Genomic DNA, 21,466 nt, shown 5'->3' on the forward strand with positions numbered 1-21,466 from the left:
CTGAGGCTATAACCACACATGTCAGATGTCACCATTTAGTCAATAAAAATAAAAGGTCATGGTTTCTTCAGTTTCATATATGTATCTAACTGAGATTTCATTCATTTAATTGTATCCTAGACCACAAAGAACCTGACTAATGGAATTAAGAATATAAACTATCCAATTTAATCAGGAACAACAAAAAAAAAATACCTTTAAATGAACTGCTTGCAGAAATTGTAATGATTAGTTATGTGGGTTGGTCAGAACTGTGTTAGCTCAGGAGAGAAGTTCCTATTTATATTAACTACTATACAAAGCAAAATTATGGATGGTTATCCTCAAGAGATTTTCTTTACATTGGGTGGGTTCACACATCCTACTATGCCATAGCTTGTTTGGTTTGGCTTAGATATTGGGTGGCTATTGTGGCTTTTGAACCAATGTGTTTTGTATGAATGCAGCAGTTAGGTTGGTAACTTTATTCTGCTTTCCCTTATCTGACAGATCAATTTAGATCAACCATTTCCTCCCATTATTCACCAGCCTTAAGACCAAGAGAAGATAAAAGCCTTTTGTAATCTGGTGTAGCCTGCTTATTGGCCAGGAATAAACAAAATAGCTATGCTACTTTTTTCTTTGCACCATCCACTTCCTCTGAAGGAGAAACACTTTCATTTGGCTGCTGCAAGTCTCTGTTTGCTGGTGGTGTCAAAGCTCCAGATTATACATCAGGGTCAAGGTTACTGCTTTATTGGCAACTCTGCTCTGCTGACACTGAGATAAAGGTTCAGATGGGATGGGACAAAGGTGGCACAGATGCCCACAATTTTGTCAAGCAGCCCGTTCTTCCACCATCCCACCTTTCTCAGCCAGCTGTACTGCAGTCCAAAATCAGAGAATGAAGAGAATAACAGAGTTGGAAGGGACTTTGGAAGTCTTCTAGTCCAACTGTCTGCTCAAGCAGGAAACCCTATACCATTTCAGACAAATGCATGTCCAGTCTCTTCTTAAAAACCTCCAGTGTTGGAGCCTTCACAACTTCTGGAGGCAGGTTGTTCCATTGGTTAATTGTTCTAACTGCCAGGAAATTTCTCTTTAGTTCTAGGTTGCTTCTCTCCTTGATTGGTTTTCATCTATTGCTTCTTGTTCTGCCTTCAGGTGCTTTGGAGAATAGGTTGACCCCCTCTTCTTCGTGGCAGCCCCTGAGATATTGGAACACGGCTATCAAGTTGCCCCTAGTCCTTCTTTTCATTAAACGAGACATATCCAATCCCTGCGACTCTTCTTTGTATGTTTTAGCCTCCAGTCCCGTAATCATCTTTGTTACTCTTCTCTGCATTCTTTCTAGAGTCTCAACATCTTTTTTGTATTGTGGCTGCCAAAGAGAATTATGATCCAATGCAATCCAAGCCCACCAGTGCCCGATCTGATGTGCCTCATTCTCCTGACCACTGCTTGTAGGCCTCTTTTTGGTTGGTGTGGCAAACTGAAGGCAGGGAAGAAAATCTGATCCAGGCAATTCTTATCCTCAATGCTCACTTGCAACTTGCTACCAAAAAAATAATAAAACTTCAGCATAAGCATCATGTTTATAAACAAAAGCCTTCCTGCTTTGCCTTGCTTCCAGGTGTTTCAACACTTCATTTTAAATACGTTTTTGAAGACATTGAACAAGGAGGAAAAGTGGAGATGCATTAAAGAAGTCCCTAACAATATAAGAATCACAAAAAAGGAAATCTGGGATTTGGGATGGGGAAAGCCAGCTCATCTCAAGTATTTTTTCATCTTTCAAGTTCAGGCAGTTTTTTTTCCTCTGCTATGACTCAGACTTTCTGCACGATGGTGTCATTTTCTCACATTCATAACTTCACCCCTTTTCTATAAATTTCCTGCTTTGTTGTTGTCTTTCATCTAAACAATCTCTCTTCTATGGTCATTCTAAGCAATGAGGAAATTAAAAGCAGAGTGCTTTAACATCTCTTTTTGCATTTGCTGTGCCCTATCAGTGTCTTAATCTCTTTTCACTTGAAAACCCTGCTTTGGAATGTGCTTGATGGCGTTTTAATAAAGTAAGCTGCCTTTAGTCTCTTTTGTTCTGTGGCAGCGGACATTTGGAAAAGAGGGAGAAGCAGGTAAAGAAATTAAAATGTTCTTAGGCTTGGTATTCAAAGCCTTTTGGATGGGAAAGGATGCTGGGCAGTTAATTATCTTACTACCAAGCAACTTTGAAGACCTAGTTTCCAAAATGTTGCTTTCAAATGCAGTTTAGTGGGGTTTGTAGAAATACTGTGGACCAAGAGGAGCAGATAACAATCTGTGGAACTGTCACTGTGCTCTTGCCGGCATCACATTAATGTCACCCCAAGAAGTTAAGGATCATTGATTCTGCTCAGGACAGCTGGCTCTGTGCCTTTCAGGGAAACAGATGGAACTTTTTGTGATAAAAAACCCCTTTTCCTTAAGTAGTACCACCTTCTCTGTTTGTCAACAAGACCGACTACATAGGGAGGGAAAAATATCTTAGTCCTGCCGATATATTTAAATATTTGACTTGTCTGCAGTTTAGCCTGTCTTATGTTGAATTAAATGATTGGTGGATTTATCAGTAACCCAGATAACAGAATAAGAGAGTTGGAAGGGACCTTGGAGGTCTTCTACTCCAACCCCCTGCTCAGCTAGGAGACTTTATACCTTTTCAGATAAATGGCTGTCCAATCTCTTCTTTAAAACCTCCAGTAACGGAGCACTCACAACTTCTAGAGGCAAGCAGTTCTACTGAGTAATTGTTCTAACAGGAAATACAAACAATTACTAGTTTGACAGAAAAGACATTTGAGGGCCTGTCCCAGTTTAGTTATTCTACCCATGGATAAAATAACTGTCTTCTGATTGATATATTATTAGATAAAAAGTAGGTGAAACAGCAAGATCATTCAATATAGCATCTGGGTGAAGCCTATCACCAAATATTAAACTATTATTTACTCCAGCTATTTGCAAAATGTCAGTAATTCTCCCACTAGAAACAGGAGCTGTTGAAATGCAGCCTAGCTGGTTCCTGCTGTTCAAGGCTGAATTTACAACATCAGATATGGTCTGTTGGAAGAAGATGCTCCAATTTATAACTTCTGCTCAAGGGAGAATCTGCTTTTTCAGAAGCAGAAATTATTTGCTTAGTCGTCCTCCAATGATCACCAGAAGTATTGCTAGGTTTCCCAGCATATCATCTCCAGCCTCAGAAAATCTTTTTTATGGGATCAAAAGACCGCTAAAATCTTTTTTTCTTTTTCTTTTGTCTCTGAGACTGTCTGGAAAAGTCCCTGCAGTTTTCCTGGCAAGATTTTTCAGAAGTAGTTTGCCATTCCCTGTTTCCTAGGGGTCACCCAACAATGCCTAAGACAGGATTAGAGTCTCCCACTTCTGATGCCTTAACCCAGGGGTCTTCAAAGTTGGCCCTTTTATAACTTGTGGACTTCAACTCCCAGAATTTCTCAGCCAGGCACGCTGAGATCCCTGCCTTAACCATTACACCAAAGAGGCTCTAATGTTAATATTACAAATACCTAATCAAGGAAGCACCTCCTTGAGTTTCAGGTTTCTAACGAAAAAAAATGCAAAAACCACACTGGGGTTTTTTTTGCAGCATTGTAATTATTTTTTTTAATATCAATCAGGTTATTTTTCACTTGTCCTCCCCCTTCCATCTTAAAGTTCTTTAAATTTCCAAGGCAAAAAAAGGGGGGGCGAACTCATACCAACATTTTACACATTTAAACGTGTGTAAAAGTGAACTAAAAAGGACTCCTTTCGCGGATGACAGACTCTGAAACGTGCCTTTCAATCTGTATTGGAATGAACATTGGACAAAATGCGCTCTGATCGCCTCAGACAAATTGGGATAGTTAAAGTCTAAATATGCGTAGGTCTCCCTACCCCATCCCAGATGAAACCGGTTTTTTCCCCCCTTGACAAATGTCTTGCTTACTCCCAAGAGGTCCGCCTCTCCCTGGATCCGGCAGCCAATTCTGCACCATTTCTTCCTAAAGGTAGACTTCGCTACTGCTGGGCGACCTTTCCTACCAGTCTGTCCGGGTGGGTATAAGGCACGGTGTTTCTTCCACCCGACCAGAGTGAAAACTATACAGTAGTCAAGAACAGACGCGAACCTCGACAGAGAGAAGTCGCGAATAGGGAGGACAAAGGTGTGGGCAGAGCTCCCCCAACCGTCTGACCGGAGTGAGAACTACACCTTACGGCGGAGTCACCCGGCGCGGGCGCTTAAGCTTGCAGACCTAGAAAGCTCAGATGGGTTTTCCCTGTTCCGACCGGAGTGGGAACTGCCACGTTCCCAGCAGCGCGCTAGCGGGAACGGGACTCATTCTGGCGCTCGCTCCAGCCGCGTCTCCTCGGGTGCTGCTCTTCCCCGATGGCACAAGTTCCTCTGCAGCATAGCCCAAGAGGAAGGCGAGGGGTGCGGCCCCTTGGGGTCCCGAACAATTCGTCGGAGCTCCCTGGCTGCCTTCTCGAGCAGCCGCTGAAGGGTCTAACATAGGAGCCAGCCTTCAAGATGCTGAAGGTAACGCTGGACCGACTGCCTCAAACAGCTCCCCAACTCCGGGCGCTTTTCTCCACCGCTTTGGTAAGTGGAGTGTGGGTTTGCGTGTCGGAGTAAAGCGTAGCAGTGGGAAGAAAGGCAGCAGTGGCAAAGACCCCAAGCGCCGGGCCTTCCGACCTTTAAATGGGGGGGGGGTTGGTTTTTTTTTTCGGAAGATAACTCTGTGCACAGTCGCCCAGTCAGTTCTGAGGTTCTTTTCCGTGCGTTCTGAGATGCCGATGCCTTCAAAGAAACTCTCTGGGCTCTTAACACCTTTTGTGTGGTGGCTTGTAGACAGGTCTCAAACACTCCTCTCTCTGTGTGTGTCTGAATTACGAGTTGGAATCAAGCCTACTCAGTATTGTCGAAAGGCTGAGGCTCAACCATCTGCCCCCTCATCCAGCTGGGTGAGGTTTCCCCATGTTGAGTCAAATTAAACTGCAAGGTCCACTCCTGGTGGTGCCTTTCCAGTGATACTTCCTCCCCAGAACCCCAAAATCTAGGAAGCTGATGTTGAAATCCAAGAACTTCCAAGCTTGACACCCCCCCCCCTAATAACAAACCTTAGGGTTGCCAGTCACACCCATCTCTTGGCTAACTCTTTGTATATTCGTTTAAGAGCCTGGTCATTTGGGGGCTGGTTTATTCTCAGCTACTTACTTACAGTATCTTCTGAGGCTGACCAGTCACTGTTACATTGATATAACAGTAAGGAGGATGGATTCTAGCTCACCTCCATGATGACTGGATGATACTAGAAGGTGCTATAGGGAGGATCCTCAGTAGAGACCTAACACTATCCCGTAGTGCAGTGGTGGGATTTAAATATGTGAACAACTGGTTCTCTGTGTGGATGCCACTTCTGGATGTCCATTCTGGGCCTGGGCAACAAAAAATTAGCTACTACTTCCTCCAAACTGGTGCAAACCAGCTGAATCTCACCACTGCCCTAGTGTCATGATATGAGAGATGATGAGGCTGGAAAAAGGATAAAATGAAGAGGAGTCAAGAAATAAAAGATGAGTCTGCTGACAGCTTATTTCATAAGCTGCAATTCAGTATATAGCATTAAACTTGGGAGGAAGATTTTCACACTGGTCAAATAGACTCTGCTTTAACAAATCATGCCGAGGGTTGGACAGTTCTCTTGTAGTTCCCAATATTTTGTATTTTACTCCTGGCTCTAACATTAGAGACACCAAATTGAAGTTGGAGTAGTTCTTACTTCTGCAATCTTGACAGGCTGTATAGGATTTGACTCAGCTGACCATGGTTGAAGTGATGCGAGACTTATCCCCATTAGGGCTATAGCAACTCAATGAAGCCTATATAAGATGCTATGTCAGGTCTGTCCAACCTTAGCAACTTTAAGACTTGTGGATTTCAACTTCCAGAATTCATACTGGTTGGAGAATTCTGCTGGTTGAAATCCACAAGTCTTAAAGTTTCCAAGGTTGGACATCCCTGCTGTAAGTCACAAGTGGGAACCATCTTTGGGCAAGCCTCCCAGTGACTTCATGTGACATCTATGTCATTTTCTTGGCTACAACATGTGTTTTGTCCTTGTCTTCTTCTGGGATGTATTTTCAATGTCTCGGTCTAGCTTACAACCTTGAATTTCCTATTGGTCTCCCATGCCTAAGTCTAGCTGTTTAGGTTTTCCAAGATTGTTCATGTTCTAAAACTTTACTTCATCTTTCCATCTTCTCTATCTCCTATCTTCTGGGTTTTAAAAAAATCTGCCTGGCTAGTTTGATTTCTCTTCCACTATGCATACGGAAGTTCAAGGGGGCCCTTCCATTTCCTTCCACAATGACAACCCTTTGAATATGGGCTGAGAGAGAGAGCAATGGGCCCAAGAGTATCCTGTGGGTTTCTGTGGCTAGGGAGGGTTTGAACAAGTGCCAGCCTGATCTCTTGGCTCCTTCATCTCATGAGCTGTCAGTGCCATTGAATTATGAAAAATATCCACACAACTGGAACTAGCTGCAGGAAATTATTTTTCTTCTTTGGAATATGTGAATGTGAAAAGATGACCATGGGCTTCAAAAGTTATACTAGGAACTAGGTGGTCTTAGTAGTACCCTATCACTCCACTCATGCTTAATTTCCCTGTCAACTTCTTATCAAATAAATCGGGAAACTTGTTCACTCTTAATCAGGAATCTGAAACACCTTTCTGACAACAGATAGTCCTCGACTTATGATCACAACTGAGCCCCAAATTTCCACTGCTAAGCGAGACAGTTGTTAAGTGAGTTTTGCTCCATTTTATGACCATTCTTGCCACAACTGTTAAGTGAATCACTGTAATAGTTTGGTTAGTAATACAGTTGTTAAGTGAATCTGGCTTCCCCATAGAAGATTGCAAAAGGGGATCACATGATCCCGGGACACTGCAACAGTCATGAATACATGCCAGTTGCCAAGTGTCTGAATTTTGATCACATGTTGCAATGAGTTGTAAGTGTGAAAATCTGCCATATGTTGCTTTTTCAGTACCATTGTAACTTTAAGTGGTCACTAAATGGATGGCTGTAAGTTGAGGACTATCTATAACAGGTTTTGTTAAGAGGCACAAGCTTGTGTGAACTGCAGTCAATGGGCACCCTGTGTACCTGATGAAATGAACCTCAGTTCACAAAAATGTGTATCCTTTTAATAAAATTGGCTGGTTGGAAATTGTGCTGTCAGACTGCTTTTGATTTTTGCTTCTATCGACTAACATGGTTCTTCTTATATTGCTTTGAAGCTCGGCTTTCTCTTGACTGACTGAAAATGGAGTGCAAGGCTGCCCCCTGATGTTGATTTTCAGCCAAAGAGATACATTTTGGGGTTCAGATGAGGAAGATATTATGGGATCAATAAAATAATTTGTCCTCTGAAGAATGAAGCATGAAGAAGGACTGGCCTTATTGTTAAATTCAGAGAGAGCTGATAAGGAAGCATTTGGACAAAGGATTATACAGCTCTGAGAGTGTGAGAAGGCAACTCGATGCTATCTTGATTTTGCTTAGAATCAGGTGGGACAGAGAGAGAGCCTTCCAAAGTTTTATTATTCTATTTTATTACAATAAAGAGGATTCCTGGAATCCTTGATGAGCCTGTTTCTTGACTCGGCCTATCTGAATGGGGTGATTTGAAAAATAAAACAAACAAACAAAATACAAATAACTGAGCAGTAAAACCCAGCTCAAAAGCATCTGCTTTTCAACAGTGATAAAGTCTGCTGAATACATTCATGCAGGGTTTTTGTTTCTTGTTCTTTTGGCAAAAATATAAAAAGTTTATTGTGGCTTTCCTTCATGGTTTCATTTATTTATGATGATGAGTTTATAATCCTGGTATGTCTGTGCGGTTGTTCCCTGTGTGTGGTTTTCCCTCTAAACAAGTAGCTTGTTTCGATTGTCTGAGCCATTCCAGGTTGGTTAGCTGCTGCTCAACAGCAGATCCCTATTGAGATGGACTCAGCATTTACAATTGGAAATCATTGTGACTAAATCTTGAAAGTGATGGCTTTTTAGACAAAATATGTTAAATTTATTTATTTATCCTTTTTATTAATTCAGTTTATTGTCCGCCCATCTATCCAAGAAGCCCGGGTGATGAACAAAATGAAAACATAGCATTTCATTATAGCAACAAGAAGAAAAACCCAACTAAAATTGCATTGTGGCTCAATAAACCATTATTACTCATTCATCCATGCCAGAGCTTTGCTACCACCCAATGACTGGGGTAATATTTTTGTCATTTGGCTAAGAAATTCTATATAAGGTCCACACTTAGAAGCTGTTATGTCCCGAGCCTTGCAAACGGCTCGGGCGTTTGCAGGCAGTCCCGGGCAGGTGCAAGGCTGCCCGGGACCAGACAGGCTGTCGCCCGCGCCGTGCGCATGCGCGGGTGCTGGCGCGGGAAAAGTAACACATTTACCTGGGAGTTGCCTATATAAGAGGCTGCGAGCGTTTGGGAAGTTTAAGGAAAGCCATCTACTTGTAAGCTGAACGCAGAATAAAGAAAACTGAGAACTCCAACTGCTTCTCGTGTCTGCTTTGCGCCAAGGACTCAACACTGGCGACGAAGGTGGGATTGCCTTACACCGCCTGAAAAGGAAGAAGTGTAAGCTTACCCAAGTGAGTCCTGAGCGGCGGAACGGCGTCGACTCGGCAGCTACCCGCCAATCCAGTGCGCATTCGGAGGTAGGCTGGCTGATAGACCCGTCTCCTGAAGATGGCGAAAATCGGAAGGCTTTCGGAATTCGACGTCTCACATCCAGAGCGGTGGGAGTCATACGTAGCCAGGGTGGAGACCTACTTCAAGGCAAACCAAGTGAGGGAAGAGAGCTTGAAGGCTGCCACTCTGCTTTGTGTTTGCGGTCAAGACGCCTTCGACATCGCAGAAAACCTTGCAGCACCTGTTCCAGTAGAGTCTGTCAGCTACGCAGATCTGAAGAAGCTACTGAAGGAGCACTTCCACCCCAAGATGTCCGTCATCGCATGGCACCACACCTTCGAGCAGAGGGATCAATGGCCCGGTGAGTCGGCCAAAGAATTCATCGCCGCATTACGGAAGGCCGCCAAGCACTGCGAGTTCAAAGACCTCGAAGAACAACTGAGGGACCGATTTGTGTGCAGGTTAAGGCATCGAGATCTACAACAGAGACTTTTCGCTAAAGAAGAATTGTCCTACCAAGATGCCTTAAGGGAAGTCACCGCAGAAGAAGCAGCAGGCGGCGCTGTCAAGAACATGCGGCCGATCAAAAACAGTCCAGAGGTTGCATCCGTGCACCAGGAAGACGTCCAAAGAAACTCCGAGGAGGATCCGGACGAGGAAGTCGACCGTCTCCACCCCCCGAAGGAAGAAAATCAGAAGGGAAGCTCTTCAGCTCCGCTCAAGTGCATCGGCTGTGGAGGTCGCCACAGGAGAACCGACTGCAAGTTCCGCTCCGCTACCTGCCGGGCATGCGGCAAACAAGGACACATTGCCGCTGTGTGTCTGGGCCGACGAAAGGTACAACCTCAGGAAGAACTGCGCCTGAAAGGTACCAGATTCCCCAGCCAGAATAGGGTAGGGTTTTGCGCTTCGCGAAGAAACATCCTTAGGACAGGCACACACAAGCCCATTAAGAAAAAGCTGTCACTCAAGGTGAAGCTACAAGGGGTTCCATTGTCTATGGAACTGGACACTGGGTCTGCCCTTTCAATCATCTCCTTGCATACATTTAGGAAGATTTGTTCCGGTAGTGGAACTCAGGCCAAGTTAAGGCCTTCTGACATTGTGTTAACAGATTTTCAAAATTCAAGAGTGTGTGTTAAAGGGGAGGCCACCCTTAACGTGCAATACAAGAGTTTTGAAGGTCCACTAGACGTATTAGTAGTAGGGGGTGAACGAACGAGTCTCATAGGACTCGATTGGTTTTAGGCCCTGGGGATACACGTCACAGGACTCAACAGTTTACAAACACTCGACCTACAGGAAGTCTGCAAAGAATTTGCAGATGTTTTCAGCCCCCAGCTGGGCACATTCAAAGGACCCCCTGTGTCCCTAAAGCTAGACCCCACTGTCACTCCCATTAGAATTAAAGCAAGAAGGGTCCCTTTTGCTTTAAAGAGTAAAATTGACACTGAGTTAGACAAACTGATTCAACAGGGAATCCTAGAACCTGTTGATTCCAGTCCTTGGGAGACCCCCATTGTCACGCCTCTAAAGGCAAATGGGGACATTTGCATTTGTGCTGACTACAAATGCACTCTTAATAAGGCATTGCAGCAACATGCCTATCCTGTTCCTGTGGTCAGTCATATTCTGGCCTCCCTCAAGGGGGGGGGGTGCGTTTTTGCAAAGCTTGACCTAGCTCAAGCGTATCAACAGCTGCCTGTTGATGATGCTGCTGCTATAGCTCAGACTATTGTGACCCACAGGGGAGCCTTTAAGGTAAAAAGGCTGCAGTTTGGAGTGAATGTCGCTCCTGGGATTTTCCAAAGCGTAATGGAAAACACACTGCGGGGCATGCCGAGGGTTTGCCCCTACTTTGATGATGTCTTAATTGCAGGAGACTCCACACACATTCTAGCTGAAAGGCTAAGGGCTGTTCTGTTAAGGTTCAGGAAAACAGGCCTCAAGCTCAAAAAAGACAAATGCAAAATTGGGGTGCCTTCTACTGAATTTCTGGGATTCACAATTGATGCTGCTGGGATTCACCCTGCTGAATCCAAACTAACTGCCATTTTAGAAGCACCTAGGCCAAAGTCTAAGGCCGAACTTCAGGCCTTCCTGGGCCTCCTTAATTTTTACAATTCTTTTCTTCCACATAAAGCTAGTGTAGCTGAGCCTCTTCACAGGCTACTAGACAAGCAAGCTGTGTGGCGGTGGTCACAGACGCATGAGGCCTGCTTTAACGAAGTCAAGGCCTTGCTCACTTCTAACAGTGTACTTGCACATTTTAACGAGTCTCTTCCTGTGTGCATCGCGTGTGATGCGTCCCCTTACGGGGTTGGGGCTGTCCTGAGCCACCTCAGGTCTGATGGAACTCAGGTTCCTGTTGCATATTATTCAAGAACATTGTCTTCTGCCGAGTGCAACTACGCTCCGATAGACAGGGAGGCTCTGGCTGTTGTTGCGGGAATTAAAAAATTCCATGATTTTCTATATGGCAGGCAGTTCACGGTCTTCACTGACCATAAGCCTCTGCTGGGACTGTTTACCACACGTAAGCAGACTCCCCAAATCATTTCCCCTAGAATGCTTAGGTGGTATATTTTTTTGTCTGCATATGATTTTTCTTTACTCCACAAGCCTGGGAAAGATATGGGCCATGCTGATGGCCTCAGTAGACTGCCTCTGCCAACAGTGGAAGCTGACCCTGCGCCAGCTGTCAACATTCTATCAATCCAAGCCTTGCCCGAGCTCCCTCTTAGTGCCAGGGATGTTGCTGCTGAAACAGGTACAGATCACACACTTTCACGTGTCCATTCCTGGGTTTTGTCTGGTTGGCCTGAGGACTGCCCTAGTCCTGAGTTTCAGAGTTTCTGGTCCAAAAGGAACGAGCTGTCCCTTTCTCAGGGTTGTTTGCTTTGGGGAAACAGAGTTGTCCTTCCCACCTCAATGAGGACTAGGGTCTTGGAATCCCTCCACGAGGGTCATCCTGGCATTGTTCGTATGAAGGCTCTTGCACGCAGCCACTTATGGTGGCCTTGTTTAGATAAAAATATTGAGGCTAAGGTGCATGCATGCCACCTGTGCCAACGATCTCGCCCAGAGATGCCCCAAGCTCCCGTGCACAGATGGGAGGAAACACAGTCCCCATGGTCTAGGGTGCACATTGACTACGCTGGGCCCTTTCAGGGCCAGTTCTTCGTGGTCCTTGTTGACAGCCACTCGAAATGGCTTGAGGTTGTACCTGTCTCATCCACCACCACTGCAAAGACTATTCAGGTACTGAGGGGGATTTTTGCTGCACACGGGCTGCCAGATGTCATTGTGTCCGACAACAGCCCTCAATTCACTTCCTCCGAATTCCAAGCTTTCTTACAGGCTAACATGATTCGTCATGCCACGTCTGCACCCTTCCACCCGTCCACCAACGGTATGGCTGAATGCATGGTCCGCATCACAAAGGACGCCTTGAAAAGACTCACCTATGGGGACTGGCATCACAGGTTGGCTGACTTTCTCCTTTCTTATCGCACCACAACGTCCACTTCTACAGGGAGAAGCCCAGCTGAACTTCGTTGGGGGCGTCAACTTACTACTAAACTTGACCGGTTGCATCCGGACCGATTGCCTTCATCTACCTCACATCCTAGGGCACCTAGACAACTACTTGAGGGTGCCCCGGTCTGGACTCGCAATTACGGGCCTGGTCATACATGGGTCCCTGCTTCTGTCTCCAGGGTCACGGGTCCTCTATCCTACGAGGTAGCCCTGGACAACGGTCGTGTCCTGCGCAGGCACATCGACCAACTCCGCCCTAGGCGGCATCTTCCAGCTGAGACTCCTGGGTCTTTTCCAGGGGGGGGAGGGGGACCCTTTGGAGCAAAGGGAAGGGCACGAGCTGCTGCCCATCTCCACTGATGGAGCCACAAACGGCCCATTCCAGGGTTCCGCGAGAGTTCCGAACAAGAATTCTATGAGCCTACCCAACTACCAGGCATCCACGCCTACTCCAGCCAGGGAGTCACCCCGGGGGCATACTCACTTTCCACACACATCACACAGCACTCCAGTCACGGAGGATACCCGGGGGCATCCCAACAAATCATTTCCCGCAAGAGAGCTGGCACACAATCCCCAAGTTGGCCTGACCTTACCCCAAATCCTACAGGGGGTCAAACATACAGGGAGGTGGTCGAGGAACCAAGTCCCGACTACAACACCTCTAGCCCAAATCAGGGAGTAACTGAGTTTTGGGAAGGTACAGAAACCCACACAAGCCCGGACACAGAACGGGTTTCAGGGAATGGACAGCCTCCTGACAGGTCTTGGACGGACCTAGGAGGTTCAACAGAGACGCCCAGCAGTGGCTATCACTTCAGGGGGCCCGAGGGTCTACAGCTAGGCAGGTCAACCAGGTCACAAAGTGACAGAAGCCCTGGCCTGACGAGCCCGGTGGGCGAGCAAGCAGGCCAGGCATCAGGGCACAGCCCTTGGAAGGCACCAAGACAAAATAAGGAGAACAGGCTCACATCTCCCTCCAGTCAGGGAACTCCTGCTAATAAACCAGAGCTGAGAAGGTCACAGAGAGCAAAGAAATCTCCTAAGTACCTAGAGGATTATATAACATTGCTGGCAAGGCAAAAGCCAGCAAACAGTGGAAGCACTGGGGAGCGGAATGCTGTATAGAACAAATGATTATATGTTGGTAGTAGTTTCAGCCCGGGGGAAAGGGGTGTTATGTCCCGAGCCTTGCAAACGGCTCGGGCGTTTGCAGGCAGTCCCGGGCAGGTGCAAGGCTGCCCGGGACCAGACAGGCTGTCGCCAGCGCTGTGCGCATGTGCGGGTGCTGGCGCAGGAAAAGTAACACATTTACCTGGGAGTTGCCTATATAAGAGGCTGCGAGCGTTTGGGAAGCTTAAGGAAAGCCATCTACTTGTAAGCTGAACGCAGAATAAAGAAAACTGAGAACTCCAACTGCTTCTCGTGTCTGCTTTGCGCCAAGGACTCAACAGAAGCCTTATGTAGGACTAAGAAAATCCAGTCTTCCTGTTAATAATAAACTATAACTCCCAGCAGCCATTGGCCCTATGGGGAAGGGATTCTGGGCATATAATTTCTTTTTTTAAAAGATATTTCTTTAAAAGTTGATCTGTAAAAATGGAGGTCTTTGTAGACTTTCCCTACACACTCCTGAGTCAGTTACGCTAAATGTGAACAAAAATGGAAACATATTTACACGGTTGACAAAATATCTAGACAATGATTTCTCTTCCTGGATTTAGGTTCAATTGACTTAATTTGCTCCTTCATCCTGTTGCATAACTTGAGGAATGCCTAACTGGACTCTGAAAACCAAGAGGACATTCTGAAGAAGAGCCAAGGCCTGGGAAAAACCATTTAATGGGTAGCCTTTAACCTTGAGAAAATTTGGAAACCGCATTCTTTCTCCTTATATGTGTCTATAGAACGTAAAAATACTTGAGGCTGGAACTTTGAGCAGAATTACTCAGTTTAAAAGATGGCATCGGATGACAAAATAAATTCTGCAATAAAGTTGTTTTAATTACAAAGAAGTCAAAATTGCAAGCCTTTAGTTGGCTGCCATTCAGCACAATGCCCATAAAAAGGAAGTGAGCTTCAGTCCCATGACTTGCTATCTTGCTATCTTTTTGGATGTCCCAATAAACATTATATGAGGCCCTATAGCATCCTGTTTTGTGGTTTGCAGAGTGAGTGGATAATCTCAGAATGGGTGGAGCCAAACATATCTTCCTCCCCTTTTTACATTTTTATTTAAGTCAACCAGGTTTAAAGAGCAAAAATGATGCCTGGGTCATTTTATTCCCCCTATCTCCAAATTCCAGGCTCCACCTATTTTGGAGTTGTGGGCTCTTTGACAGAAGCCTATCTGTAGTCCTTGGGTTGACAGGAGTTTGTACCACCAGGCAGAGAGATTATATTTCATTTTTGCTCCTTTTTACCCTGGTACAGTTGATTGAAGAGGTAAGGGCTGCATGCAAGAAATTGACCATTTTTTTGCTGTCCTTTACTGGGGCTTTGAAATATGTGTCTAATCTGTTGTGTTTTATTCCAGACATTTAATTTAGCCAGTGTCTGTCTGCAGTTCTAAGAACAGGTAAAATATATTATTCTTGTTTTAATCTTTTGGTCATTTTCCTTAACTTATTTAGACTTCAAAAGAATATTGGACATAGCTTGCACAATGCATAGAATCTTATTCTGACTTCAAAATAACGATTACAGAAATCCCATACAGTAATATGTTTAAGGAGAAGATTATTTTTCAGAATATTTTTGTATCTCTAACAGTGTAAAAAAGCCAAGCTGTCCTCTTTAGAAAATCTGATTTCTTGGGAATCCTGTATATTCAGATGGTTTCCCAGATTTTTTAAAAATATTTTTATTGAAAAGAATTACAGAATAAAAGCATGTAAAGCAAAAAGAAAAGAAGAAAAACAGTGACAAAAGTATAAAAAATATTTTAAATTTAAATCCATTTAAGTGCATAACACAGAAGCTCTCAGCTAGCTTCTTGATGGGTTTAGACTCTCAAGTAGTCCAGTTTAGGTCTTGCTTTGAAATAAACCTTGTTTCTCTGTTTATGGCTGTAAGTCCATAAATGTGGCTGAAAATTGTAGTCTTCTCTTTTTACTTGTGAATGCATCTTCTCTAGAGTTGACAGAACTTTCTGTTCTTCAGGCTCAGCTAATGTTTTTGTTGTGATTTTGATTTCTGTTTAACAGCAGCCTCTTCTTACCCCAGCCCTTGATGATTTTGTCCACAAAGCCTGTTTTTAACAAGAGTTGAGAAATGCAATGATTTTAAAAGCAAAGGAGACAAAGAAAACCCAGCACAGCTGAGAATGAACTTGTACAATGTGTCTCCAGACTTGACTTTCCAAAGTGCGGCTAACAAATCTCTCAATGCCAGTGACATGATAGAGGACTGGGACGAAGGGACGTTGTTAAGCCTCAAGGTTTTGCTGGCAGCAGCTCTGATTCTGATCACGTTGGCCACTATACTCTTCAACACATTTGTCATCATCACAATTATCTTAACCAGAAAACTCCACACTCCTGCCAATTATCTCATTGGCTCCCTGGCTACCACAGACCTTCTTGTGTCCATTCTGGTCATGCCAATCAGCATCGTGTACACGGCCACTCACCTGTGGACCTTTGGCCAAGTCATATGTGATATCTGGTTGTCCTCGGACATCACCTGCTGCACAGCCTCCATCCTGCATCTGTGTATCATCGCCTTGGACAGATATTGGGCCATCACGGATGCTCTCGAATACACCAAACGTCGGACAGCTTGCCGGGCTGCCATCATGATTGCTATAGTTTGGGTTCTCTCCATCTGCATCTCTATCCCTCCCCTTTTCTGGAGACAAGCCAAGGCTCACGAGGAGCTGGCCACTTGCGCAGTCAACACAGATCAAATCTCCTACACCATCTATTCTACCTGTGGTGCCTTTTACATCCCAACTGTGTTGCTGGTCATCTTGTATGGCAGGATTTACATCACCGCTCGATCCCGAATTCTTAAGCCACCATCTCTGTACGGGAAGCGTTTCACCACAGCCCAGCTGATCACGGGCTCTGCGAGTTCTTCTCTCTGCTCCGTTACCTCTAATCTTCATGAGGAACCTTCCCATCCGCAGAGCTCACCGGTGGTTATCAATCATGTGAGGATCAAGTTAGCCGATTCCATCCTTGAAAGAAAGAGGATTTTGGCTGCGCGAGAAAGGAAAGCTACCAAGACCCTCGGGATTATTTTGGGTGCGTTCATTTTTTGCTGGCTGCCATTCTTTGTGGTGTCCTTGGTCAACCCTATTTGCCAAGGAGCCTGTTGGCCTCTTCATATCCTGATGGATGTTTTCACCTGGTTGGGTTATCTGAACTCACTGATTAACCCCATTATATATACTATCTTTAATGAAGATTTCAAGCAGGCATTTCAGAAAATAATCCACTTTAAAAACTGCTTCTAGCCATCTTGATTTTGGACCCTGCTCCCAGTCATAGACTTTAACCTCTTATGCACAAAGGTTCTGGAAGTTCTCTGGGGTGGATTAGGAGATGTTGGTAATTTTTTTAGGTGCCAGGCACTATAAATAATTAAATGGATCCATAAAATACCAGAGTTCTTGAGATTTTAGCAATGCAGTTCCTATGATTTTTGCATAAGAACACTGAAATCTCAACAGTATTTTGCCTTCTGGCCTAGGATCTTGCACATAAATTTGAAATCTTGTGTGATTTAGCACCGGGGTGTCCAACCATGCAACTTTAAGTTCTGTGGGCTTCAATTCCCAGAATCTGGGAACTGAAGTCTACAAGTCTTAACGTTGCTAAGGCTGGACACCCCTGATTTAGTGAATTCCTGAGATTTGGGCCATTTTATTTAATGTATCTTGTTTGTGACTATTTTCATTTTGCTGTTCTGTGGATAGCTCTTAGAGGTATCACAGATGTCATATGCTTGATTCTGCTGGTTGGGGACTTTAATTGTTGTTTTGACCTCATTGGCTGCAGTCAGACAATCATGAATCAGCTGAACTAGCTGAGATGTTAATCCTTCTCTGTCTCCCCCTCTGATCCTCCTTTCTAAGAACTGAGTACACAAACCAGAAATGTTCTTCCATGGACTGCAATTTCTCACTTAATGGCTTTGGAATTAAATCAGGTTACAAAGGTGTGGTTTGAAGAAGGCCTAGTGTTCTGATTTCACCTGGAAGATTGTTTAGGTTTTGGGCTATTGACCTAAAGAATTATCATCCAAACTAAGTTTTATCAAGCATGATTATTCACTGTCTTATCTTAAAAATGTTGGTTTATGTTGTTGACTTTTTTTTTTAACTAGTCCCTCTCAGCCATATGACGGAGTCAATGGCAAGCTCCACTTCTGAAATCTTGCCAACAAAACTTCTGAAACTTGTCCAGGCAGTTTCCAAGAGTCAACACTGACTCAGGCACCAAAACAACAACAACAAAGTAATATAATACAGTTATTTCAGCCTTAGCTGTAGTAGCAATGGCAAATATAGGCTGTCCTCGACTTACGATCATAATTAAGGCCAGAATTATGATTATAAATCATGCTGGTTGTTAAGCGGGTCATCAACATTTGATTTTGCAACTTTTTTTGCAGTGATCTTTAAGTAAATCACTGTAGTTGTTAAGCAAACTCCATGGACATTAAGTGAATACTTTGTCCCCAGGACATAGAACTCAAAAACAAATCCTCAACCTTTGTTTTCTTGTCTAGGCTGCTGTAACTTTTATAAGCTTTCCAAACAAGGCAGATGTGCTTACATGTGTGTCTATTAAATTGTGTTTAACCCTGGATAAAATGGTAATGCATGCAGTCTAGAGCAGATAATGTTTCTTCAGAGCATTGTCAATTCTCTGTATGGAAATATTTTGTTTTAAAAAATGCAAAACCTTATAATATGAATGGTCCTGTTTGGAAATGATTTTTCTACCTTTTCACATGTTGGATCGAGCTGTCAAGACCCTAGCAAAGTAGGTAGCATGAAAAATTATTGCTGTTTTTTTTGTCAGACTTTATGCCTTCCCACCAATTCAATGATTCAACAGCAGAAATCCAAACAAAATATTATTTCTATGATTTGGTACATGCTGCAAGCCCTTCAGGGTGGACAGGTCAAGGAACAGGCATGGTAGGAATTTCAGGGATGCTACTGAGAGCCAGTTAGGTGCAGAGATTAAGGGATTGGTCTAGAGATCCTGGATTCTAGTTTTGCCTTAGACATAAAGCCAGGTGAATGACTTTGGGCCAGTCACTCTCTCTTAGCCCTAGGAAGGAGACATTGGCAAAACGCTTCTCAAATCTTGTCCGTAAAACTGCAGGGACTAGTCCAGGCAGTTGCCAGGAGTCGAAAACTAACTCAAAGTCAATCCCACACAAACACTAACTTACTTGTTGCCATTAGTCCGGGTCTCTGAATGTTTAAAAAGGAGAGGCCTGCGTGCCTTTGGGTTGTTGGTGTTGCTGTTACTAGAAGAATAAAGAGTTGTTAACGAAAGCATGTGTATTCATTATTCGCCCTTGAACGAAGGTCTTAACACTGGCGATGAAGGTGGGATGATTTACAGGCTGAAGATAAGAAGCTGTAAAGACTTACCCAGGAAGTCCTGAAGAGGGGAAGACAGCGTTGGAATCAGCATTCCAGCCTGCCAGTACAGCATCGCTGGAGGGTGAGTTCGGCTGAAAGACCCCTTCCCCAATACAAATTTCAGAGAAGTGAGTGGTGAAGGTTAGGAATTACAGGATGGCGAAGATTGGTCACTTATCTGACTTTGATATCTCACACCCAGAGAGATGGGAATTGTTGTGTCCTGAGCCTGCAAAAGCAGGCTCGGGACATTGCTATGGTCCTGGGGTTGCTGTAAGCTGCCCGGGACCAGACTGAGAGGCGCGAAAGCATGCCATTTACTGTAGCCTTTTTGCCTGGGGATCCGGACACAAAAGTGGAGACCTGCGAGTCTCACTGTTGCTGTTGTAGTGAGCAGAAGGAGAAATAAAGAGCTGTTGATTCAACCATGTGTGATCTTCATTCGCCATCAAACGAAGGACTTAACACTGGCGATGAAGGTGGGATACTTGCAAGCTTGGAAAAAGAAAAACTGTAAGACTTACCCAGGAAGTCCTGAAGAGGGGAAGATGGCGTTGGAATCAGCATTCCAGCCTGCCAGTTACAGCATCACTGGAGGGTGAGTTCGGCTGAAAGACCCCTTCCCCAATACAAGTTTCAGAGAACTGAGTGGTGAAGGTTAGGAATTACAGGATGGCGAAGATTGGTCGCTTATCTGACTTTGATATCTCACACCCAGAGAGATGGGAATTGTTGTGTCCTGAGCCTGCAAAAGCAGGCTCGGGACATTGCTATGGTCCTGGGGTTGCTGTAAGCTGCCTGGGACCAGACTGAGAGGCGCGAAAGCGTGCCATTTACTGTAGCCTTTTTGCCTGAGGATCCGGACACAAAAGTGGAGACCTGCGAGTCTCACTGTTGCTGTTGTAGTGAGCAGAAGGAGAAATAAAGAGCTGTTGATTCAACCATGTGTGATCTTCATTCGCCATCAAATGAAGGACTTAACACTGGCGATGAAGGTGGGATGCTTGCAAGCTTGGAAAAAGAAAAGCTGTAAGACTTACCCAAGGAGTCCTGAAGAAGGGAAGACGGCGTTAAATTCAGTGTTCTAGCCTGCCAGTACAGTGTCGCTGGAGGTAAGCTCGGCTGATTGACTCCTTCCCGAGAAGAAGAAGCAAGGATGGCGAAGATAGGTCGCTTATCTGAATTTGATGTTTCACACCCAGAGAGATGGGAATCTTATGTTGCAAGAGTAGAAAACTACTTCAGAGTAAACCAGGTCAGAGAAGACAGCTTGAAGGCTGCAACTCTGTTGTGTGTCTGTGGTCAGGACGCGTTTGAAATTGTGGAAAATCTAGTGGCCCCTGCTTCTCTGGAGTCTGTAATGTACACAAAAAAGCTATTGAAAGAACATTTCCAGACCAAGATGTCTGTTATTGCGTGGAGACACACGTTTGAACAGAGGGACCAGAGGGCAGGTGAATCAGCCAGGGAGTTTATTGCGGCCTTGAGAAGAGCAGCCAAACCATGTGAGTTCAAAGATCTTGAAGAAAGGCTGAGAGACCATTTTGTATGTGGTCTAAGGAACAGGGACTTACAACAGAGGATCTTTGCAAAGGAAGATATCTCGTTCCAAAATGCTCTACAAGAGGTGACAGCTGAGGAAGCAGCAGGTGGGGCAGTCAAGAACATGCGGCCCATCAGAAACAATCCTGAGGCTCAAATGCTTCGGGTGAGGAGGACGCCATAGGAGAGCCGACTGCAGGTTCCGTTCCGCCATCTGCAGAGCGTGTGGCAGGCAAGGCCACATAGCATCCATCTGTTTGGGTCGCCAGAAGGTACAACTCCGAGACGAATTGCATCTGAAAGGCACCAGGGTCCCCAGCCAAAATAGGGTGGGTTTCTGTGCATCACGCAGGAGTATTTGCAGAACAGGTACACACAAACCCCTCAAGAAAAAAACTTAAGGTTAGGTTGCAAGGGGTTCCTGTAGCCATGGAGCTGGACACTGGGTCCGCTCTTTCCATTATTTGCATTCATACATTTAGAAAGATTTGCAACAGCAGTGGTTTTCAAGCTAAACTAAGGCCATCCAACATAATACTAACAGATTTTCAAAATTCCAAGGTGAGTGTAAAGGGGGAGGCCACCCTTACAGTGCAACACAAGGAGTTTGAGGGTCCATTAGATGTGTTGGTTGTTGGGGGTGAATGAACGAGTCTTATAGGACTCGATTGGTTTGAGGCCTTGGGAATCCAGGTTACTGGGCTACAACATTTGCAAACACTGAGCCTAGCAGAAGTCTGTGAAGAGTTTGCAGATGTGTTTAGTCCACAGCTTGGGTCCTACAAGGGGCCTCCAGTTTCATTGAGGTTAGATCCAACCATCACACCCATCAGGGTTAAGGCTAGAAGAGTACCCTTCGCACTTAAGGGCAAGATTGATTCTGAGCTGGATAAATTGATCCAGCAAGGCATTTTAGAACCTGTAGATTCAAGTCCATGGGAAACCCCCATAGTAACGCCTCTCAAGGCTAACAGAGACATACGCATATGTGCAGATTACAAGTGCACACTAAACAAGGCGCTGCA

At 44.8% G+C, this 21,466-nt stretch overlaps 1 protein-coding gene across 1 annotated transcript; it reads left to right on the forward strand.

The window, feature by feature from the left end:
• The first annotated feature begins 4,264 nt into the window (after window positions 1–4,264).
• On the forward strand, window positions 4,265–18,703 carry HTR1D (5-hydroxytryptamine receptor 1D). The gene is made up of 3 exons (XM_039325792.1): window positions 4,265–4,624; window positions 14,829–14,870; window positions 15,499–18,703. Exon 3 carries the CDS (start codon window positions 15,618–15,620, stop codon window positions 16,749–16,751), a length of 1,134 nt encoding a protein of 377 aa, XP_039181726.1. The 5' UTR covers window positions 4,265–4,624; window positions 14,829–14,870; window positions 15,499–15,617; the 3' UTR covers window positions 16,752–18,703.
• Window positions 18,704–21,466: the final 2,763 nt, after the last annotated feature.

Source organism: Crotalus tigris, unplaced genomic scaffold (assembly GCF_016545835.1).
Source record: "Crotalus tigris isolate CLP2741 ecotype Arizona unplaced genomic scaffold, ASM1654583v1 scf7180000024338.4412243, whole genome shotgun sequence".
In the NCBI taxonomy this organism is placed as follows: Eukaryota; Metazoa; Chordata; class Lepidosauria; order Squamata; family Viperidae; genus Crotalus; species Crotalus tigris.